The 19,686-nt window shown below is 40.8% G+C and overlaps 1 protein-coding gene across 1 annotated transcript; it reads right to left on the bottom strand.

Moving 5' to 3' along the window:
* Positions 1-18,466: 18,466 nt before the first annotated feature.
* LOC138906465 (uncharacterized) lies at positions 18,467-18,889 on the bottom strand. The gene has a single exon (XM_070195292.1). It carries the CDS (start codon positions 18,887-18,889, stop codon positions 18,467-18,469), a length of 423 nt encoding a protein of 140 aa, XP_070051393.1.
* Positions 18,890-19,686: the final 797 nt, after the last annotated feature.

The raw sequence follows: 19,686 nt of genomic DNA, 5'->3' as shown, positions 1-19,686 counted from the left end.
CATATGCAGCTAATGGCCTCTCACCAATCGGAATATACGCAAGACTGCCCATACTCACAGCCTTTCTACTCAAAGCATCGGCCACCACATTGGCCTTTCCGGGTTGATACAAAATGGTGATATCATAGTCTTTCAACAACTCTAACCATCTTCTCTGCCTCAAATTAAGATCATTTTTTTTTGAACAGGTACTGAAGGCAAAGATGATCAGTAAATACCTCACACGAGACACCATAGAGGTAATGCCTCCAAATCTTCAGCGCATGAACAATGGCTGCCAGTTCTAAGTCATGAACATGATAATTCTTCTCGTGAACTTTCAATTGCTGCGACGCATATGCAATTACCTTGCCATCTTGCATTAATACTGTACCAAGCCCAATGTAAGAGGCGTCATAATATACCGTATACGATCCTTAACCTGTGTGTAATACCAACACTAGCATTGTAGTCAAAGCGGTCTTGAGCTTCTGAAAGCTTAACTCACACTTGTCTGACCATCTAAATGGGGAACCCTTCTGGGTTAATCTGGTCTTAATAGTTTTCCATAATCAATTACAGAATCATCAATTAACTTCATGTTAACAAAAATCTCGTTTCAAACCTTCACAATACTAATAACGAGATGCGAGACATGAAGACCTCATAATTATTTACCCGAATTAACGAGTCGCATTTAACGCCACCTGGGCGGGCACCTATCTCGTAGGTTACAACTCAATATTAAAACACGAATTTGGCAAGTATGCACAGAGAATTTCATGCAAATATTTTTTAAATAAGCCTAGCAGGCATGACTCCCTATTAGTACTATCGTACAAATTAAATTTCACAAGAGAGAATTTAAATACAAGAATTATTTTTTTCACAAGGATCTCGTCCTTATATAACTTCCACCGCAGCTCATAGACCGGTTTAAACATATCAATTTATTTAAAAATATAAGGACCTCGGCCTCTGTTCTGAATCACAAGTAATATGTACATCTTGCCAATTGAAACTTTCCATTTTCTCCTTTTAAATAACTTTCGTTAAACAAAATCACAACACATAATGAACCCCACACCGGTAGGGCATATAATTCACAATTTGTAAATAAATTATCCGGAAATACATCAAAACATACCGAAATAAGTACCAGAAAGGCACCTTTAGCTTCACAGATATTATTAGAGTCCATCATGGAATGATAGGTATAGTTATCTCCATAAAACCTCCCAACAGAAGTAAACACATAAGTAGATTATAGAATTACGAAGTTTACTCGTAAGTGGAGCACAATAGGAGGACTCGTCTTGATTCTCAGAACCGAATCAAGTTAAGGAAATTATTCCTTTATTTTAAATCGAGGTCGTACCTATAACGACACCATCTGATGTAACGACCCCCATCATACCATAAAAAAAATATAACAACAGCCGGGTCTCCACCTCTAGGACGCCTTCTACCCGCTTATCCTCCACCCTTAACTGATCGTGTGGGTGGTGTAGTAACTGCAATGGGGCACGTAGCCTGAGTGCTTTGATAAAATATGCCTCTCCCAAGTTTGGGACAATTTTCTCATGATGTGCCTAGTATCGCCGTATTCATAACAACCCATCTGCGGGTTTGGTTGCTCATACTGAGTCTGTGCCAGATAACTAGAATAACCATTGTAGGACACTTATGTCAGTGGTGCATTAAAAGAACTTACTGGAGCACCTCGATTAATCCGATGTGCGAACTGGGCTGGCCGACTATCCGAGCCCCCGCCATAATGATTTATACTCACAGAGTAGAATCCACTGAATCCCCAAGAACCTCGAGACATCTTGGTCTCCTTGGTTTCCTTTTCCTCACCCGGAACACGTTCTAATATCTTGGCAATTTCTACCACTAGTGGAAATGAAGTGTCAGTCTGTAGCTCCCGAGTCATACAAAATTTTACGATCATAATAAGTCCTTTAATGAGTCTGTGGACTCGTTCTCTGGCTGTAGGAAGCAAAGTAGGAATATGACGAGCTAACTTATTGAACATGATGGCATATTATGACACCGTCATGGTGACCTGACGCAATCGTTCAAACCGTATGCGCCATGCATTACGGAGAGTCCGGAAAACAAACTCTTTCAAAAGCATTTTTGAGAACCGAGCCAAGTGGGGCGGTGTTGTATTGGCTGGTCTGCCCTCTTCATAGGCTTGCCACAGATACATGTGGAGAATTATCTCTCCCAAGGCCAATTTATTCTTTTGTTATGCTGTCTCGACACTGTTGAGCTGACCCATTTCTTAACATACTCTTCGATTCTTATCAGAGGTAACCCTTAGCCCTATTTATACACAATGATCACAAAAGTAGAGCTCTATACAAACAAATCTTGGCACAAACCACATAGTCCAGAATCTCGTCAACCACTGTACTTCCTCCGAAGCATCCCAAAATCCGTAACCATGACGTCCACGCTGAGTAGATCTTCTGTAAATTTAAAGTTGTTTCTCTAACTCCTTTGGTACTGAAGTATAGGATTATTATGGAGGCAGACATACCGCAAGTCCCAACCAAATCCTCTACAAAATCTCAGGTCTTAAACACATGTAAATTTTGGGAGAACCTTTCAGTACCACATATATGCATTTGAGGCCAAAACTGATATAACACACAACTCACAATCCATTCATTGATAGTGGACTCCCCCACTCAGCGCGAAGTCATAGTTCACCAGATGCCAAGGTAGGTTGCACCCCCCCACATTATCCACTGGGTGATCTCTTTATATGTCCGTATATTCAGTCACACGTTGAGGCAATGTTTGCGCATCTTTGGCTTCCTCGTAGTTCATTGTCGGCATCACGAACCGTCGACGCACAACTGATACCGAGTGTGCAATGTCATACACGAGTAGATACAAAGGAATGTGAGATATAGGTTTCAAGTAAAATCAATGCCGCACGAAAAGGAATGAAAGAGGTGATATTTTTCCTAAATGTCATAGCCTCTGAGAGATAAGTACAGACGTCTCCGTACCGATCCTTCAGACTCTACTAAGCTTGCTCGTGACTCGTGAGACCTATGTAACCTAGTGCTCTGATACCAACTGTCATGACCCGAAATTTCCCACTGACGGGACCGTGATGGCGCCTAATATTTCACTTCCCAGGCAAGCCAACGTTAGAGAATCATTAAACCAATTACTTATTTCCATTCAGTAAATATCAATAATTAACTAAGATGAAATATAATAAGCACGGAATATCATAAAACTGTATTAATTACTACTACCCGGATCTGGAGTCACAATTCACGACCATTTTAGAAATTGCTACAAGTAATAGTCAGAAAAGAAATACAACAGTCTGAATGAAAGAAACAATAGAACAGAAAAGATAGACGGGGACTTCAAGGTATGTGAACGCCGACAGATCTACCTTGAGTCTCCGGACAGCGGACCAATAGCAAAATCTCGATCAACCCGAGCCGTTATCAAAATCTGCACAGAAAGTGCAAAGTGCAGTATCAGTACAACTGACCCCATGTACTGGTAAGTGTCGAGCCTAACCTCGATAAAGTAGTGACGAGGCTATGGCAAGGCACCTACAAATCAACCTGTATAATTTAACAGTGTATATGCAAATAACAGAAATGAAGAACTAAACAGGAAATGTCGGGAGGGGAACATACTAAGGGGAATACAAGATAAAGAACTACAACAGAATGATCATCGGAGTAGTCAATATACCATGAATCAACAGGAATAGTGAATACAATAAGTAAAAATGCACGGCATCACCCTCCGTGCTTCTACTCTCAATCTTACCATAAAATTAATAGAAACGACACTGCATCACCCTTCGTGCAGTAACTCTCATATCATGGCACAACATCATCCTTCGTGCATTAACACTCACAATATGGCACGGCATCACCCTTCGTGCATTAACACTCACAATATGGCACAACATCACCCTTCATGCATTAACACTCACAATATGGCACGGCATCACCCTTCGTGCATTAACACTCAAAATATGGCACGACATCACCCTTCATGCATTAACACTCTCCCTTACCATAATGCAATGCATAAATACTAACAGGGAGATAGAATAACAAGTACAAACCTTACTTCAACATTTGGTTCCATAATATTAATCTCAACTTTGAAATAAAAACTGAACTATCACCAGAAAATTCGTAAACATGATAAGAACGATAAATTGAACAACAGTAGTATAACACGTAGCAATTTGGCATAGGAATGAGACAATATAAGAAAAATAGAGAAACATGGAAAACAGGTAAATTGGCGGCGCATAAGTACTCGTCACCTCACATATACGCCGCTCACATGAATTTCACTTAGAAAGTAATCTAAGGTTCCTAATTCCCTCAAGTCAGGGTTAGACACAACACTTACCTCGCTCCGAAGGCCACTTAATTCTCAATCACAGTTTTTCCTTTGGAATTCACCTCCAAACCACTCGTATCTATTCAAAAATAACTCAATAATATCAAATATTTCTAAAGAAATCAATTATATTGCATAAATTAAATTTCCCAAATTTTCCTCCAAAAAGTCAAAAAATCGACCCCGGGCCCGCTTGGTCAAAACCCGAGGTTCGGACCAAAAATCCTTTTACCCATTCACCCCCGAGCCTAAATATGTAATTAATTTTGGAATCCGACTTCAATTGGGGTCTAAATCTTCAAATTTTCGAAATCCCTAGTTTCTACCCTAACCCCTAATTCTACCATGAAACTATAGATTTTTAGGTTGATAATTCAAGAAATGTAATGGGTAATTGAAAGAAAATGTTTTAGAATCACTTACAGACACTTTGGGGAAGAAACTGACTCTTGAAAATTGCCTCTACCCATTTGGTTCTTGAAAAATGTTGAAGAAATAGCTTAAACCCGTGTTTGGAGTCTGTTTTAAGTCACTGGACATGCCTTCATCGCGTTCGTGAGAGGCCTGTCGCGATCGCAATGCACAGCGGCCTAAGGCCTTCGCGTTCGCATTCGCGTAAGGAAACGCCCCCCAAGCCTTCGCGTTTGCGACTAGTGGACGCGTTCGTGTAGAAAAACATGACCCCCTCCCTCAAGTCCCTTAAACTATTGCGTTCGCGTGAGACAGATCACGTTCGCGAAGGGTACCACCCCCAACGCTTCAAGTTCGCGACCAATCCTTCGCGTTCGCGAAGAAGAAATTTCTCCTGCCCCAATTTTACCTTTCGCGTTCACGACACTACCTACGCGAACGCGAAGAAGGGCACACCAGAACAACTGCTACAGCAAAAATCTCAGATTTTCTAAGTGCAAATCACCCTGTAGCCTATCCGAAACTCACCCGAGCCCTCAGGGCTCCAAACCAAACATGCACACAAGTCTAAAAATATCATACGGACCTGCTCGTGCCATCAAATCACCAAAATAACAACTAAAACTCTGAATTTAGCACCAAATCGAATGAAATTCTCAAGAACACTTTAAAATTACTATTTTCTAAACCGAAGGTGCGAATCACGTCAAATCAACTCCATTTCTGACAGAATTTCTCAGACAGGTCTTAAATATCATAATGAACCTGTACTGGGCTCCAGAACCAAAATACGAACTCGGTACTAACAATGCCAAACATCAATCAATTCTTAAAAATAATAAATTTTTAGACTTTTAATTTTTATCAAAAATTCATAACTCAAGCTAGGGACCTCCGAATTCAATTCCGGGCATTGCCCAGATCCCATAATTTGATACGGACCTACCAGAATCGTCAACGCACAGATTCTTATTTTGGACGAAGTATTCTAAAATCAACTTTTACGGCAAAATTTTTTATTTTCATTAGTTTTCAACATAAAGGATTTTTGAAAACCTGCCCGGGTTGCGCACGCAAATTGAGGAGTGTTAAAATGAGATTTTTTAGGCTTAAGAGCACAGATTCGAGTTCTAAAACATAAGATAACCTTTTGGGTCATCACAAAGAGCCGGTGGCTATTCTAGCCCGGCAGGTCCGACAGTTGAGGTCAAAGAGTTATCCTTCAGTTCGGATGCAATGGAGAGGTCAGCCGGTAGAGGCATCTACTTGGGAGTCCGAGTCGGACATGCGGAGTATATATCCACACTTATTCACCACCTCAAGTACTTTTTTTTTCTAACTCCGTTCGAGGACGAACGTTTGTTTTAGAGGTGGAGAATGTGATGACCCAAAATGTCATCTTTAAATTTAATAAATAGTTCTGTATTCTAAGACCTCAAAAAGCACCATTTATCTTTTTTCGACTTGCGTGCGCAGTCCATAAAATTTTTCGGAAAGTTTTCATGAGAAAAATAGATTAAAATGCGAAATAAAGCTTTAAAACTCAAGTGAGTTGACTTTGTTCAATATGTTTAGCAAACAGACCCGAATCAGTGTTTTGACAGTTTTGATAGCTCTGTATCATGATTTGGGACTTGGGCGTATGCCCGAGATTTAATTTGGAGGTCCCTAGCTCAAGTTATGACCATTTAACGGAACTAGCAATTTAAAGGCTAAAGATTCAAAGTTTGACCACGGGGTTGACTTTTTGATATCGGAGCCAGAATCCGATTCTGGAAATTTGAACAGCTCCATTATGTAATTTATGACTTGTGTGACAAATTTAAAGTCATTCCGGATTCATTTAATATGTTTTGGAACGAGGTTTGCAAATTGAAAAGTTTAAAACTCAAAGTTTGAATCGGGATGTGAATTGTAATTTCAGCGTTGTTTGACGTGATACGAGACCCCTAGTAAGTCCGTATTATGTTACGGGACTTGTTGGGATATTTGGATAAGGTTCCGAGGGGCTCGGTTGAGTTTCGGACGAAATTCGGATTGTTTAGAGCATGTTGAAAGCAGCAGGTTCTTGGCAGAACCTGGTGTAATCGCACCTGCGCAATGGTGATCGCAGGTGCGCAACCGCATCTGTGAGAAGATGGTCGCTTCTGTGACTTGGGCACTGACCAGTTGCGTCGCTTCTACGGAGAAATGGGGCGCAAATGCGCGACCTCTTCTGCGAAGGCTGAATCGCTTATGGGGAAGAGACCGCTTCTGCGGTCATTTGGTCGCTTCTGCGACATCGCATGTGCTACGTCGCATGTTCTATAGAAATGTTCGGAGATGCGGAACCTCGCCTGGCAGCCCTACTTTACAAATGCGGGATTTTTCTCGCAAATGCGTGACCGAAGGTGCAAAAATATAGCCCATAGATGCGAAAATGCTGGGCAGAATACATAAAATTGGGTCTTAGCCATTTTTACTCATTTTTGAGTTTCAAGTCTCGGATTTGGGCGATATCAAAGGGGTTTTTCACGACTTTGAATTGGGTAAGTGTTCTATAACCAAAAGTGATTATATTTCACAAATCCATGTCTATATTCATCATTTATTTCGGATTTAGATGGAAAAAAAATTAGATTTTTATAAAATCTTTCAAAAATAAAAAGTTAAGATTTGAAGGTCCATTTGATATCGGAATTGGACAATTTTTGTATGGTTGAACTCGTAGCAGAACGGGTGTTCGGATTTCACGAGTTTTTTCGGGATTTGAGATGTGAGTCCCACAGTCGAATATTTTAATGAATTTCAGATTTTTATCCGGAAAATTTGTAAATTCATATGGAATTAATTCCAATGATTAGTGTTGAATATATCGAATTGTTTGTGAATAGATTTGAAGCTTTCGGAGACAAATTTAAAAGGAAAAACTGTGGTTGAATAATTGATTGGAAATTACAAAGCGAGGTAAGTGTTGTGGTTAACGTTGACTTGAGGGAATAGAACCCTTAAATTATTTGTTATGTGAAATGCATGTGAACGACGTATAGGCGAGGTGACGAGTGTCTATACATAGTCAAATTAATTGTTTGCATATTTACTTGAAAAATCATAAATTATTTTAAATCATGAATTAATTGTTATAATAATTGTTTCTCTCCTATTCTTTGTCAAATATTAATTCTTGAATTCCTGCATTAACTGTTACATCTTATTTGAATTATGTGTATTAATTGCTACGTGACATTTAGCATATTAAATATTAAACTGCCTATTTTCTCCTTGATTCCCATAATAAATTGTTATTTGTCATTGTTTGTTTCATAATTAAATCATAATTATTGTATGTTTGTTGTCTTATAGTTTTATATTAATTGTTGCATTTATTGGAGAAATTTCTTCTATAAGAATTGATTGAAATGGATATATTGGAGGATCGGGTTGCACGCCGCAACAGACTTATTAAAAAGTTCATATTGGAGGATCGGGTTGCACGCCGCAACAGACTTATTAAGAAGTCCATAATGGAGGATCGGTTTGCACGCCGCAACCGACTTATTAAAAAGTCCATATTGGAGGATCGGGTTGCATGCCGCAACAAACTTATTAAAAAGTCTATATTGGAGGATCGGGTTGCACGCCGCAATAGACTTATTAAAAAATCCATATTGGAGGATCGGGTTGCACATCGCAACAGACTTATTAAAAGTCAATATTGGGGGATCGGATTGTACGCCGTAACAGACTTATTAAAAGTCAATATTGGGGGATCGGATTGCACGTCGCAACAGACTTATTAAAAAGTCTATATATACTTGATTGAAATAAATATATAACAGAACTGAATGTGAATATATTGTGAAAGCGGGTTGCATGCTGCAACAGAATTGAATGTGAATATATTGTGAGAGCGGGTTGCACGCTGCAACAGAATTGGTTGAAATAATAATGGATTATGACTGGTGAGTTGGCTTCAATTATTATAAATGAGTTACCTGATTTATTTTTATTATTTGTTATTGTTATTAATATTGCGTATATGTTAATGTAAGTGAACCGCCTTAGCCTCGTCACTACTTCGTCGAGGTTAGGCTTAGCACTTACCAGTACATGTGGTCGGTTGTACTGATACTATACTCTGCACTTCTTGTGCAGATTTTGGAGCTGGTCCCAGCGGCGTACCATAGACTTGCTCGGATTTCATCTACCAGAGGAGACTTGAGGTATAACTACGTGGCGTCCGCAATTCTGAAGTCTCCGTCTATTTTACTTTGGCTGTGTGCTTATTTTCAGACAGCTTTATTTTATTCAGACCTTTATTTGTATTTATTCTAGAAGTTCGTGCACTTGTGATACCAATTCTGATGGTATTTAGATACCGTTGTTTTATGGGTTATTTCACTATATTTCAAACTTTTCCTCCGTATTTGTTTCTTTGATTATTAATAATTTAAAGATTGCTTAAAAATTAGTTAATATTATTCTAACGTTGGCTTGCCTAGCAAGTAAAATGTTAGGCGCCATCACGGTCTGAAGGTGGAAATTTCGGGTCGTGACAACATCCAAGGAATGAAGATCGACCTCGAGTCCCACCGAGCTAGGACCCGAGGTCGGAATGCCTGCCTTCGACTAGCGGTGAGTCCGGTGTCGACCTTAGCCTCGAACGAGCTCGGAGAGACATTGTTGAGATAACTAACAGAAGACCGAAATATCCATGACCGGTCGGATATTGCAGAGGGAATCTCGGCACGTATCAATAAGGAACCGACAATCAGCAAATCAAGAGATTTTATACCTTTTATAGAATTGTACCTAAAGTAGGACTCCTCTACTACATAAAGGGGGTCCAATAATTCATTGAACACACGGTAACTCGCATCCCAAAGCAATATATTGTTATTTTTAGTTCTTATTACTCTCTTGTTATTTTGTTCTGATATCGATAAAAGCACTTTTGGCTCGAGGGCGGCTAACCTTCTAAAACTAAGACTGTTCAACTTGTGTGGTTTGCATTTACTTTCCCATTGTTTATTTTAATTTCAATCTGATTTATCAATTTGTATCAAGTTAGATCACGTATCCTTAAAACCAAGCACAAATTTAATTGTTATCCGATTTTGTGGGTAAACAATAGTATTTATCCATAGCAACTAGAACATTTAAAATGGCAATAACAAGGTGTAAATTCTATAACATATAAATATTTTAAAAAGTTACAAATTCGAAATATTCCTTATTAGCAGAAAATCTTAAATTGAACGGATTTGCTGGTATAAAGCTCAGTTTAAACAAGATAAAGCTAAATTATATGAACTTATCTTTTAAGTGACATGTTAATAACATAACTTAAATAAACTATGTTTTCATAAATTGAGTTGGTCAAAGAAATAAGTTCATATTTAGGAGTTGTTTAAATTACAGTAAATAAATGCAAATCCGATTCTTGTAATATACTTTGGATATTTTGTAATTTTTATTGGATTGAATTGCATTAATAATTAACGTTTATGTTAGAGACGTTTCTAATTAAGTATATATATCTTTAGTCCTGAACTCATAAAAAAAATTCGTTTCACCCCTTTTATATGCTCTTGCTCCATTCTTGAGTTCTGTCAATCTTTCTTTAAGTCCCAAGGATGCCATAAAATATATGCTTTCACAGCCCCTAATCATATTTACCAGTTGCCTCATCTCAATATTCTTTCTTTTTTGTTGAAGGTTTCTTGTGTTAAAAGAATAACAAGAATAATTCTAATTTTTCTGCTAAAAAGAAGACTTAATTAAGTTGGGTGCATGGTCAGAAGATACACTCTCCTCAAAGTTTTATTAACCTAATGAACGTTCCATGATTAAAAAAAAAACTTCCGATCGATTTGATAAGATATTTCTCCTCATTTTGATTTTGTATACGGTTAAAATCGAGCCCACCCAATTTTTCTATTTTATCGGGAGCTGCATCGAAGGCCGACCTCGTAGTGGATAAGACCAAGGTACGAGGACAAAGTACCAAGTTCGGGATTCGAGGTACCTGTCGAGATCGAGGCCAGCAGTGATCGAGACCGACTAAGACAGACATCGAGCAAGATCGAAGATAACATAATAACGGAAAGGCGAAATATCCGTGGCTGGTCAAAGATCATGGCGAAAATCTCGGAACTGATTAAATTAGGAATGGTTAATTAGCTAATCATGAAATTTCCTTCTGTAATTAGAGTTATACCATAAGTAGAATTGCTCTACTATATAAAGGGGAGTATTAACTATTTGTAAGGACATATTGTTCACAGATATAAAAGCAATATAATTCTCTTTCTCGTTTATACTATTATTCATCAGCTTGTTATATTTTAATTGCTCTTGCACCAACCAGTTCGAGGGTATCCAAACTCGAGGGCTGAGTTCCATTCTAACACTGGTTTGCTTTACTTTATAGTTCATTTCTGTTATTAATCTTCATATTTATCAATTGGTATTAAGTAAAATCACGTGTCCTTAGAACCCCATTATAAGTTTAATTGTTATCCAAATTTAAGGTTAAACAGTTTGGCGCCCACCATGGGGCTAAGGATAATAGTGATTGCTTAATACTGATTACGATAACATACACTGCTTTACACTTGTTCTCGTAAGAATCTTTATTTTCATGATAAACATGTCAAACTCACAAGTAACACCCACACAGGGTGACAACAGCCTCGGATTTCATGACAATATAGCCACCCCAGGAATCGAGGTGCCTCAGACTGACCTCGAGGGAGTACAAATTGCAAATCCCGTCGATGTCTGTTCACATATCGCCCTAAATGCAAATTTGGGAGTTGATCCCGAAGGTAGCGTACGCAGGGAAGTTCGATCAAGCGGTCGAAGTACACAGGGAGGAGAAGATGGTAGAGTTAGCCTCCAATTGATATTCGAAATGTTACGGGCTCAACAAGCCACTATAGCACAACTACAAAATTAGCACCGAACACCGAGTAGGATCGAACCAGAAGTCGTCCACAGGACCGAGCATGTGCCGGAAAGGTCGAACGCCAACGAATCGGGTACTGACCCCTCCGTTATGAAAATGCTCGAGGAGCTCACTAAATGGATTGAATCAGGAGAAATGAAAATCGAGGTAAATGACAAGAAAGTAGAGACATACAACTCACGGGTTGACCAAATACCGGGGGCGCCACCGATTCTAAAGGGTATAGATTCAAAGAAATTTGTACAGAAGCCTTTCCCTCCAAATGCTTTTCCGAAACCCATTCCGAAGAAATTCCAAATGCCAGAAATTCCTAAGTACAATGGGACCACCGACCCTAATGAGCACGTCACTTCTTATACATGCACAATAAAAGGGAATGACTTGGAAGACAATGAGATTGAATCTGTTTCACTGAAGAAATTTGGAGAAACCTTGTCGAAAGGAGCAATGATATGGTACCACAATTTGCCGCCTAATTCCATCGATTCCTTCGCCATGCTTGTAGACTCCTTCGTAAAGGCACATGCCGGAGCAATAAAGGTTACAACTAGGAAGTCAGACCTCTTCAAGATGAAACAAAAAGACAACGAAATGTTGAGGGAATTCGTATCTCGGTTCCAAATGGAACGCATAGAACTACCACCGGTCACAGACGATTGGGTTGTTTAAGCCTTTACTCAGGTTTTGAATGAACGAAGTTCGGTGGCATCACGACAGCTAAAGAAGAATTTAATTAAATATCTAGTGGTAACCTGGGCCGATGTACATAATCGGTACCAGTCAAAGATCAAGGTCGAGGATGATCAATTGGGGACCCCTTCAGGTTCCGTTTATCCAAACAAGCCCATCGGCAGAACTCAAAGGGATATCGACATAGAACCCCGGTCGAACAGAGATCGATATCAACCATACAATGCAGATCGTAGAAACAACGGCCCAGGACGCAATTCCATCCGAAATGATCGAAGGAACGATCGAGGACAGAGCTCTCAAGGGCTCATGAGCAAAAGTGGCTTCGATAAGCATGCCGATCCTACAACAGCACCACGATTATCAGAATACAACTTCAGCATCGACGCATCAGGTATTGTGTCAGCCATTGGGAAAATCAAAGATACTAGATGGCCTACACCCCTACAAAACGATCCATCACAAAGAAACCCCAACCAAATATGCAAATGCCATGGTACACATAGTCATAGAACCGGAGACTGTAGACAACTAAGGGAGAATGTGTCCCGTCTATTCAACGAGGGTCACCTTCGAGAATTCTTGAGCGACCGAGCTAAAAACCATTTTAGAGATAGGGATGCGAACAGGAAAAATTAGCAAGAAGAACCACAGCAGGTGATTCACATGATCGTTGGCGGGGTCGATATTCTACAATGGCCTGTGTTCAAACGCACTAAAGTATCAATCACCAGGGAAAAACGAACTCGAGACTATGTGCCAGAAGGCACTTTATCATTCAAAGATGAGGAAGTAGAAGGGATCTCACAACCCCATAATGATGCTTCGGTAATCACTATCCTTATGAATAAAATTCAGGTTAAACATGTTTTAATTAATCCAGGAAGATCGGCTAATATTATTCGATCAAGGGTCGTGCAACAGCTCGGCCTACAAAATCAGATCGTACCCGCAACTCGGATTCTCAATGGTTTCAACATGGCGAGTGAAACAACTAAAGGTGAAATCATCCTACTATTAAATATAGCTGGAACAATTCAAGAAACAAAGTTCCTTGTGATCGAGGGCGATATGATATACAACGCACTGCTCGGAAGACCCCGGATTCACAACATGAGGGCGGTCCCCTCAACCCTTCACCAAATGTTGAAGTTCCCAACACCAGATGGATAAAAATGGTGTATAGGGAACAACATGCTACCAAAGAGATGTTCGCGGTCGACGAAGTAATACCGGTATTAGCGCTTTTGTCAATAAAGGGATCGGAGTCCAAAGAAAAATAGGAAGCTAAATAACAGCCACAACCACCGGCCTCGACTCAGTCGGAGAAGCAGGGAACGGATGAGGACGATGACTACTGGATCCCTCGATCCTTCATAATCTCCGAGGATTCCGACGCCACCAAATCGACAGTCGAAGAGCAAGAGCAAGTCATACTGATCGAGCATCTACCTGATCGAAAGGTATACCACGGTACGGGGTTAACCCCCGAGCTTAATGAAAAACTCATTAAATTGCTTATCAATAATATGGATTGTTTTGTTTGGTCCCACCTAGATATGATAGGGATCCCGCTGGAGATCACTACACATCGACTGATCTTGGACCCGAAGTTCCGTCCGATAAAACAAAAGAGAAGGCTCCAGTCCAAGGTAAAACATGCATTCATCTAGGACAAGGTAGACAAACTTCTCAAAATAGGATCCATTCGGGAGGTAAAATATCCTGAATGGTTAGCAAACGTAGTCGTAGTCCCTAAAAAGGAAAATAAACTTAGAATGTGCATAGACTATAAATATTTAAACAAAGCATGCCCTAAAGACTCTTTTCCTCTGCCGAATATCGATCTCATGATCGATGCCACGGCCGACCACGAGATCCTTAGTTTTCTCGATGCCTACTCGGGGTACAATCAAATACAAATGAACCCGGAGGATCAGGAAAAGACTTCGTTCATCACTAAGTACGACACCTACTGTTATAATATAATGCCGTTTGGACTAAAAAATGCTAGTGCTACTTATCAACGCTTAGTAAATCAAATGTTCGAAGAACAAATAGGTAAATCAATGGAGGTTTATATTGACGATATGCTAGTTAAGTCCCTACGAGCAGATGAACATTTTACACATTTGCAAGAGACCTTTGATATACTAAGGAAATACAACATGAAGCTCAACCCGGAGAAATGTGCATTCGGAGTCGGCTCGGGCAAGTTCCTCGGCTTTATGGTATCTGATCGGGGAATCGAAATCAACCCCGATAAGATCAAGTCAATCGAAGACATCACAGTCGTGGACAATGTTAAGGTCATACAAAGATTAATAGGGCACATAGCCGCCCTAGGCCAATTCATCTCGAGGTCTTCAGATAGAAGTCACGGGTTATTCTCACTGCTCAAAAAGAAGAACAGTTTTACATGGATCCCGAAATGCCAACAAATATTGGAAGAGTTAAAGCGGTACCTCTCGAACCCGCCACTGCTTCATACTTCGAAAGCGGACGAGCGACTCTACTTGTACTTAGCAGTCTCGAAAATCACGGTAAGTGGGGTCCTAGTTTGAGAAGAGCAAGGTACGCAATTTCTTGTTTACTATGTTAGTCAAACTTTAGGTGAGGCCAAGACCCGGTACCCATACTTAGAAAAATTAGCGCTTGCCCTAATAAGTGCCTCTAGGAAATTAAAACCATATTTTCAGCGTCACCAGATCTGTGTGGTGACTACTTATCACCTTCGCAGTATTTTACATAAGCCCGAACTTTCGGGTCGATTGGCCAAATGGGGCATCAAGATTAGTGAGTACGATATCGAGTATCGACCCCGAACAACCATCATGTATCAAATCTTAGCGGACGTCGTGGCCGACTTTACGCCAGCCCTCGTACCCGAAGTCGAAAAGGAACTATTATTAAAGTCGGGTACATCATCGGGGGTGTGGACCATCTTTACAAATGGCGCTTCGAACGTGAAGGGGCCTAGGCTAGGCATCGTTTTGAAGCCGCCACGGGTAATACAATTAGACAATCTATCAAAACTTCCAAGTTAACTAACAATGAGGCCGAGTATGAGGCCATGATCGTAGGTCTCGAGATAGCTAAAGGTTTGGGAGTAGAGGTCATCGAGGCCAAATGTGACTCCCTGCTTGTGGTAAACCAAGTCAACAGAACCTTCAAGGTTCGAGAAGTTCGAATGCAGATGTACTTGGACAAATTATAGGTGACTCTACATCGGTTTAAAGAATGGACATTATAGCATGTGCCTCAAGAACTAAACCGCGAGGCCGATGCCCTTGAAAATTTTGGGTCATCAAGACGACGAGATTAGCTTGGGGACCGTCGTACAACTTTCAAGGTCACTAATCGAAGAAGGCCACGCTGAAATCAACTCCATAAGTCTGAAATGGGATTGGAGGAACAAATATATCGAGTACCTAATGAACGGGAAGATTCCATCGGATTCTAAGGAATCGAGGACTCTACATACGAAGGCTGAACAATTCACATTGGCCAAAGATGGAACACTATATAGAAGGATGTTCGATGGACCATTGGCAATATGTTTGGGACCAGGAGATACCGACTACGTCCTACGAGAAATCCACGAGGGCACCTACGAAAATCATTCCGGTGCCGAATCATTGGTTCACAAAGTCATCAGAGCAGGATATTATTGGGCCGATATGGAAAAGGATACTAAAGAGTTTGTTCGAAAGTGCGACAAATGTCAAAGGTATGCGCCGATGATTCACCAACCCGGAGAGCAACTCCACTATGTCTTATCCCCATGGCCATTCATGAAATGGTGAATGGATATCTTCGGCCCTCTACCATCGCCCCCAGGTAAATCTAAATTTATTTTGTTTATGACTGACTATTTCTCTAAGTGGGTTGAAGTAGAGGCTTTCAAGAAAATTAGTGAGAAAGAAGTCATAGACTTTATCTGGGACCACATTATATGCCGATTCGGAATGCCTGCCGAGATCGTATGCGACAATGGAAAGCAATTCGTCGGCAGCAAAATGACAAAGTTTCTCAAAGATCATAAAATAAAAAGGATCCTGTCAACGCCATACCATCCTAGTGGGAACGGACAGGCCAAATCAACAAACAAGACCATCATTAAAAATCTAAAGAAAAGATTGAACGACACTAAGGGAAAAAAGAGTCAAATATTGCCCGAATTCCTTTGGGCGTATCGAACAATGCCAAAATCTAGTACGGGGGCAACACCATTCTCTTTAGTATATGGCACCGAAGCTCTGATCCTGGTTGAAGTCGGGGAACCTAATGTCAGGTTTCGATATGCAACAGAAGAGTCAAACCACGAGGCTATGAATACAAGTCTCGAATTGCTAGATGAAAAATAGGAAGCCGCCCTCATTCGAATGGCCGCAAAGAAACAGCGGATCAAAAGGTACTACAATCGAAGAGCCAATCTCCGACTCTTTAAAATCGGGGACTTGGTTCTGAGTAAGGTCACCCTCAATACTCGGTACCCAAGCGAAGGAAAACTTGGCCTGAACTGGGAGGGACCGTATCAGGTCCTCGATATCATCGGAAAGGAATCCTACAAACTTGGCATGATGAACGACGAACAATTACTAAACAATCGGAACATATCACTCCTCAAACGATATTACTGCTAAGGTACGACCTTCTCCACTTTCGTTTATATTTTATACTAATAATTTGCAGGTGTTTAATCGAAGACATCAAAGGATTCTTCAAACACAAAGTCTTTAGGTCTGAAAGCACGCGTTGTACTTTTTTTTCACTTAGACCGATTTTTGTCCTAAATGGGTTTTTCGGCGAGGTTTTTAACGAGGCAACCATTGTCCGTGCTAACTTAGAGCAATTCAACAGTATCCGAGGCTCCTTTACAATCAACCTCGAATACTGGGGGGCATTACCCTCGGATAGTTACAAGGAAAATACTTCGTGCCGATAGGGTCTCGATATGTAAATTTTGTAAGGGTCAAACGGTCGAACGAACCATGCCCATCTAGATTACTCGAGCCCTAATGGCAAACATGTACACATGTTAATCTATTGAAAAAATTATTTTTCCTTGCCAGATATTTTATGTCGTAGATAAAGTTTTACTTTACAATATCGTGTTTGTGATCTATTGTGGAAACTGACTTAAGGGCCGGTCACAACTAAAGTTCGAACAATTGACCCAGCACTCGGGGACTGCCATCCAAAAAATTGACATGATCGAATTACTAAAACCTCGAGATCGTAAGATGTTAAAAAGGCAACCCTCGATTTTATAGGCCACGGACACCCCACTCGGGGACTGATACTTCAAACAAGTTCGAAGTATAACAGGGGAACAAGCCCAAAAGGTGAATCCCAAGCTAAAGGCTACGGCCAAATTAACACGGTTTGGAGACGTCCGATTTCAATTATAAAACCGGCCTTCAAATATTTTCATAAACCGATTAAAAAGGCTACCCTCGGCTGAATTACTAAGGGTCTTAATAATATCGACCCTCAAAAACCCTAATGGGTACAAAGTCCAACTTAACTCTCAAACAAATTCTTTATTTTATGCTAAGGCATTATGAAACAAAGGGTCTCGATAATATCGACCCTTGAAAATCCTAATGGGTACGGAATCATTTAAACTCTCGAGCAAATCCCTTATTTCATGCTAAGGTACAATAGATTTTATATGATTAAACAATAAATGTTTTATGCCGAAAATGGGGAGAAATCCATTCTTCTTAGTATTATCGTATCGGCCTAATTCAAGAGCCTAAAGGGCCATTTTATTTCTGAGTTCGAGAAATCATCCTCACTCAATTAAAACCTAAGGGTCACCCTACTCCGAGTTCGAGCAAATACTTACTCGATTAAGACTACACTAGTCCGGCTTCGATCAAGTTGCCTACGCCTCAAACTTATGAGCAATATTTTCCTAAAGTGTGAATGAAACAGAAAAAAGATCTTTTATATATATGAAGATATTTACAAGGACCGATTAGGGTCCCGCACAAAAATAAAAAAAGAAAAAGCCTAAGATTCCTAATTTTTCTCAGGGGCAGCTTCTTCTCCATTGAGGTACTCCCCATTCTCAGACCCGCTCTTGCTGCCTTCATCATTATCATCATCGGAAGAGGCCCGCACTCCAGCATCAGCTTCATGCTCTCTAGCCTTTATTATCTCGTCGGTAAGATCGAAACCTCGAGCGTGGATCTCCTTGAGGGTTTCCCTCCAAGATTGGCATTTGGCGAGTTCAGCAATCCAATGTGCTCGAGTTTGAGCGATCTCGGATGCCTCTCTCGCTTGGACTTGAGCGGCTTCAGCCTCGGTCTGGTAGATGGCCATGATCACATCTGCCTCGGCCTTTGCCTTTTCGGCTTCAGATTTGGCCTTTGCAAATTCGGAAGCCAACCGAGCCTCGAGCTCCTCTATTTTCTTTGCTTGAGACGAGCTCTTCTCTTTCATGCCTCAAAGCTGACTTTCTTCCGATGACAATTGGGCTCGAGCTGTCTCTTTTTGTACAGCAAAGTGGTCCATACCTTCTTTCCACCCCAAGGCCTCCGCATTCATCATGTTGACCTCCTCGCGGAACTGCCCAATCCTCTTGACCTTCTACTGCAGCTGTGAGATTGAAATGTTAGCCATCATTCCCGAATCGAGCCCATGAGCTTTTAAGATTTTCATTACCTGCTCGATCAGGTCGGTCTGATCTTGGTGAGCTGTGGCCAACTCGGCTCGGAGGTCCTTGATCTTTTCTTCTTTTTGCCCACCGAGAAGGTTGAGGGCATTCCTCTCCTCGGTAATCCTTTGAATGTAGGCCTCATACCGACTCAGCTCAGCTCAAGACCGAGAAAATTCTTCCCGATGAAGCGCTGAGGCCTACGCAGAAAGAAGAAAAAAAGTTAGACAGGAAGAGAAAAATGAACACAAGGGTAATACCAACAAAGGGAGTTAAGGCTTACTCGATTCAGAGCTTGTCGCGCTTCATTGAAAAGGCTCGATACCTCATACGAATCCTTCCTCGAGACCTCCAAGTCGCCCAGGCTGGTAGCATCCTTGACCCTAGTAAAGTAATCTCGGAAGGGGTCCTCCCTTCCGTGGGCTCCTTCGATGGAGAGGGCCTTCAAGGCCCGAGCCTCTTGAATTATCTCCTCAGAAAATGAGGGGAGCAGCGGGGAGCCTCCAATTTCTATTGCCCCACGTGGATAACTTGGGGTGTTCTCTCCATCTCGAGGGGCATCGAGACCAGCCCCTACAGCCAT

This window comes from Nicotiana tomentosiformis, chromosome 1 (genome assembly GCF_000390325.3).
Source record: "Nicotiana tomentosiformis chromosome 1, ASM39032v3, whole genome shotgun sequence".
NCBI classification, from domain to species: domain Eukaryota; kingdom Viridiplantae; phylum Streptophyta; class Magnoliopsida; order Solanales; family Solanaceae; genus Nicotiana; species Nicotiana tomentosiformis.
This window is presented reverse-complemented; position numbering and strand designations above follow the sequence as displayed.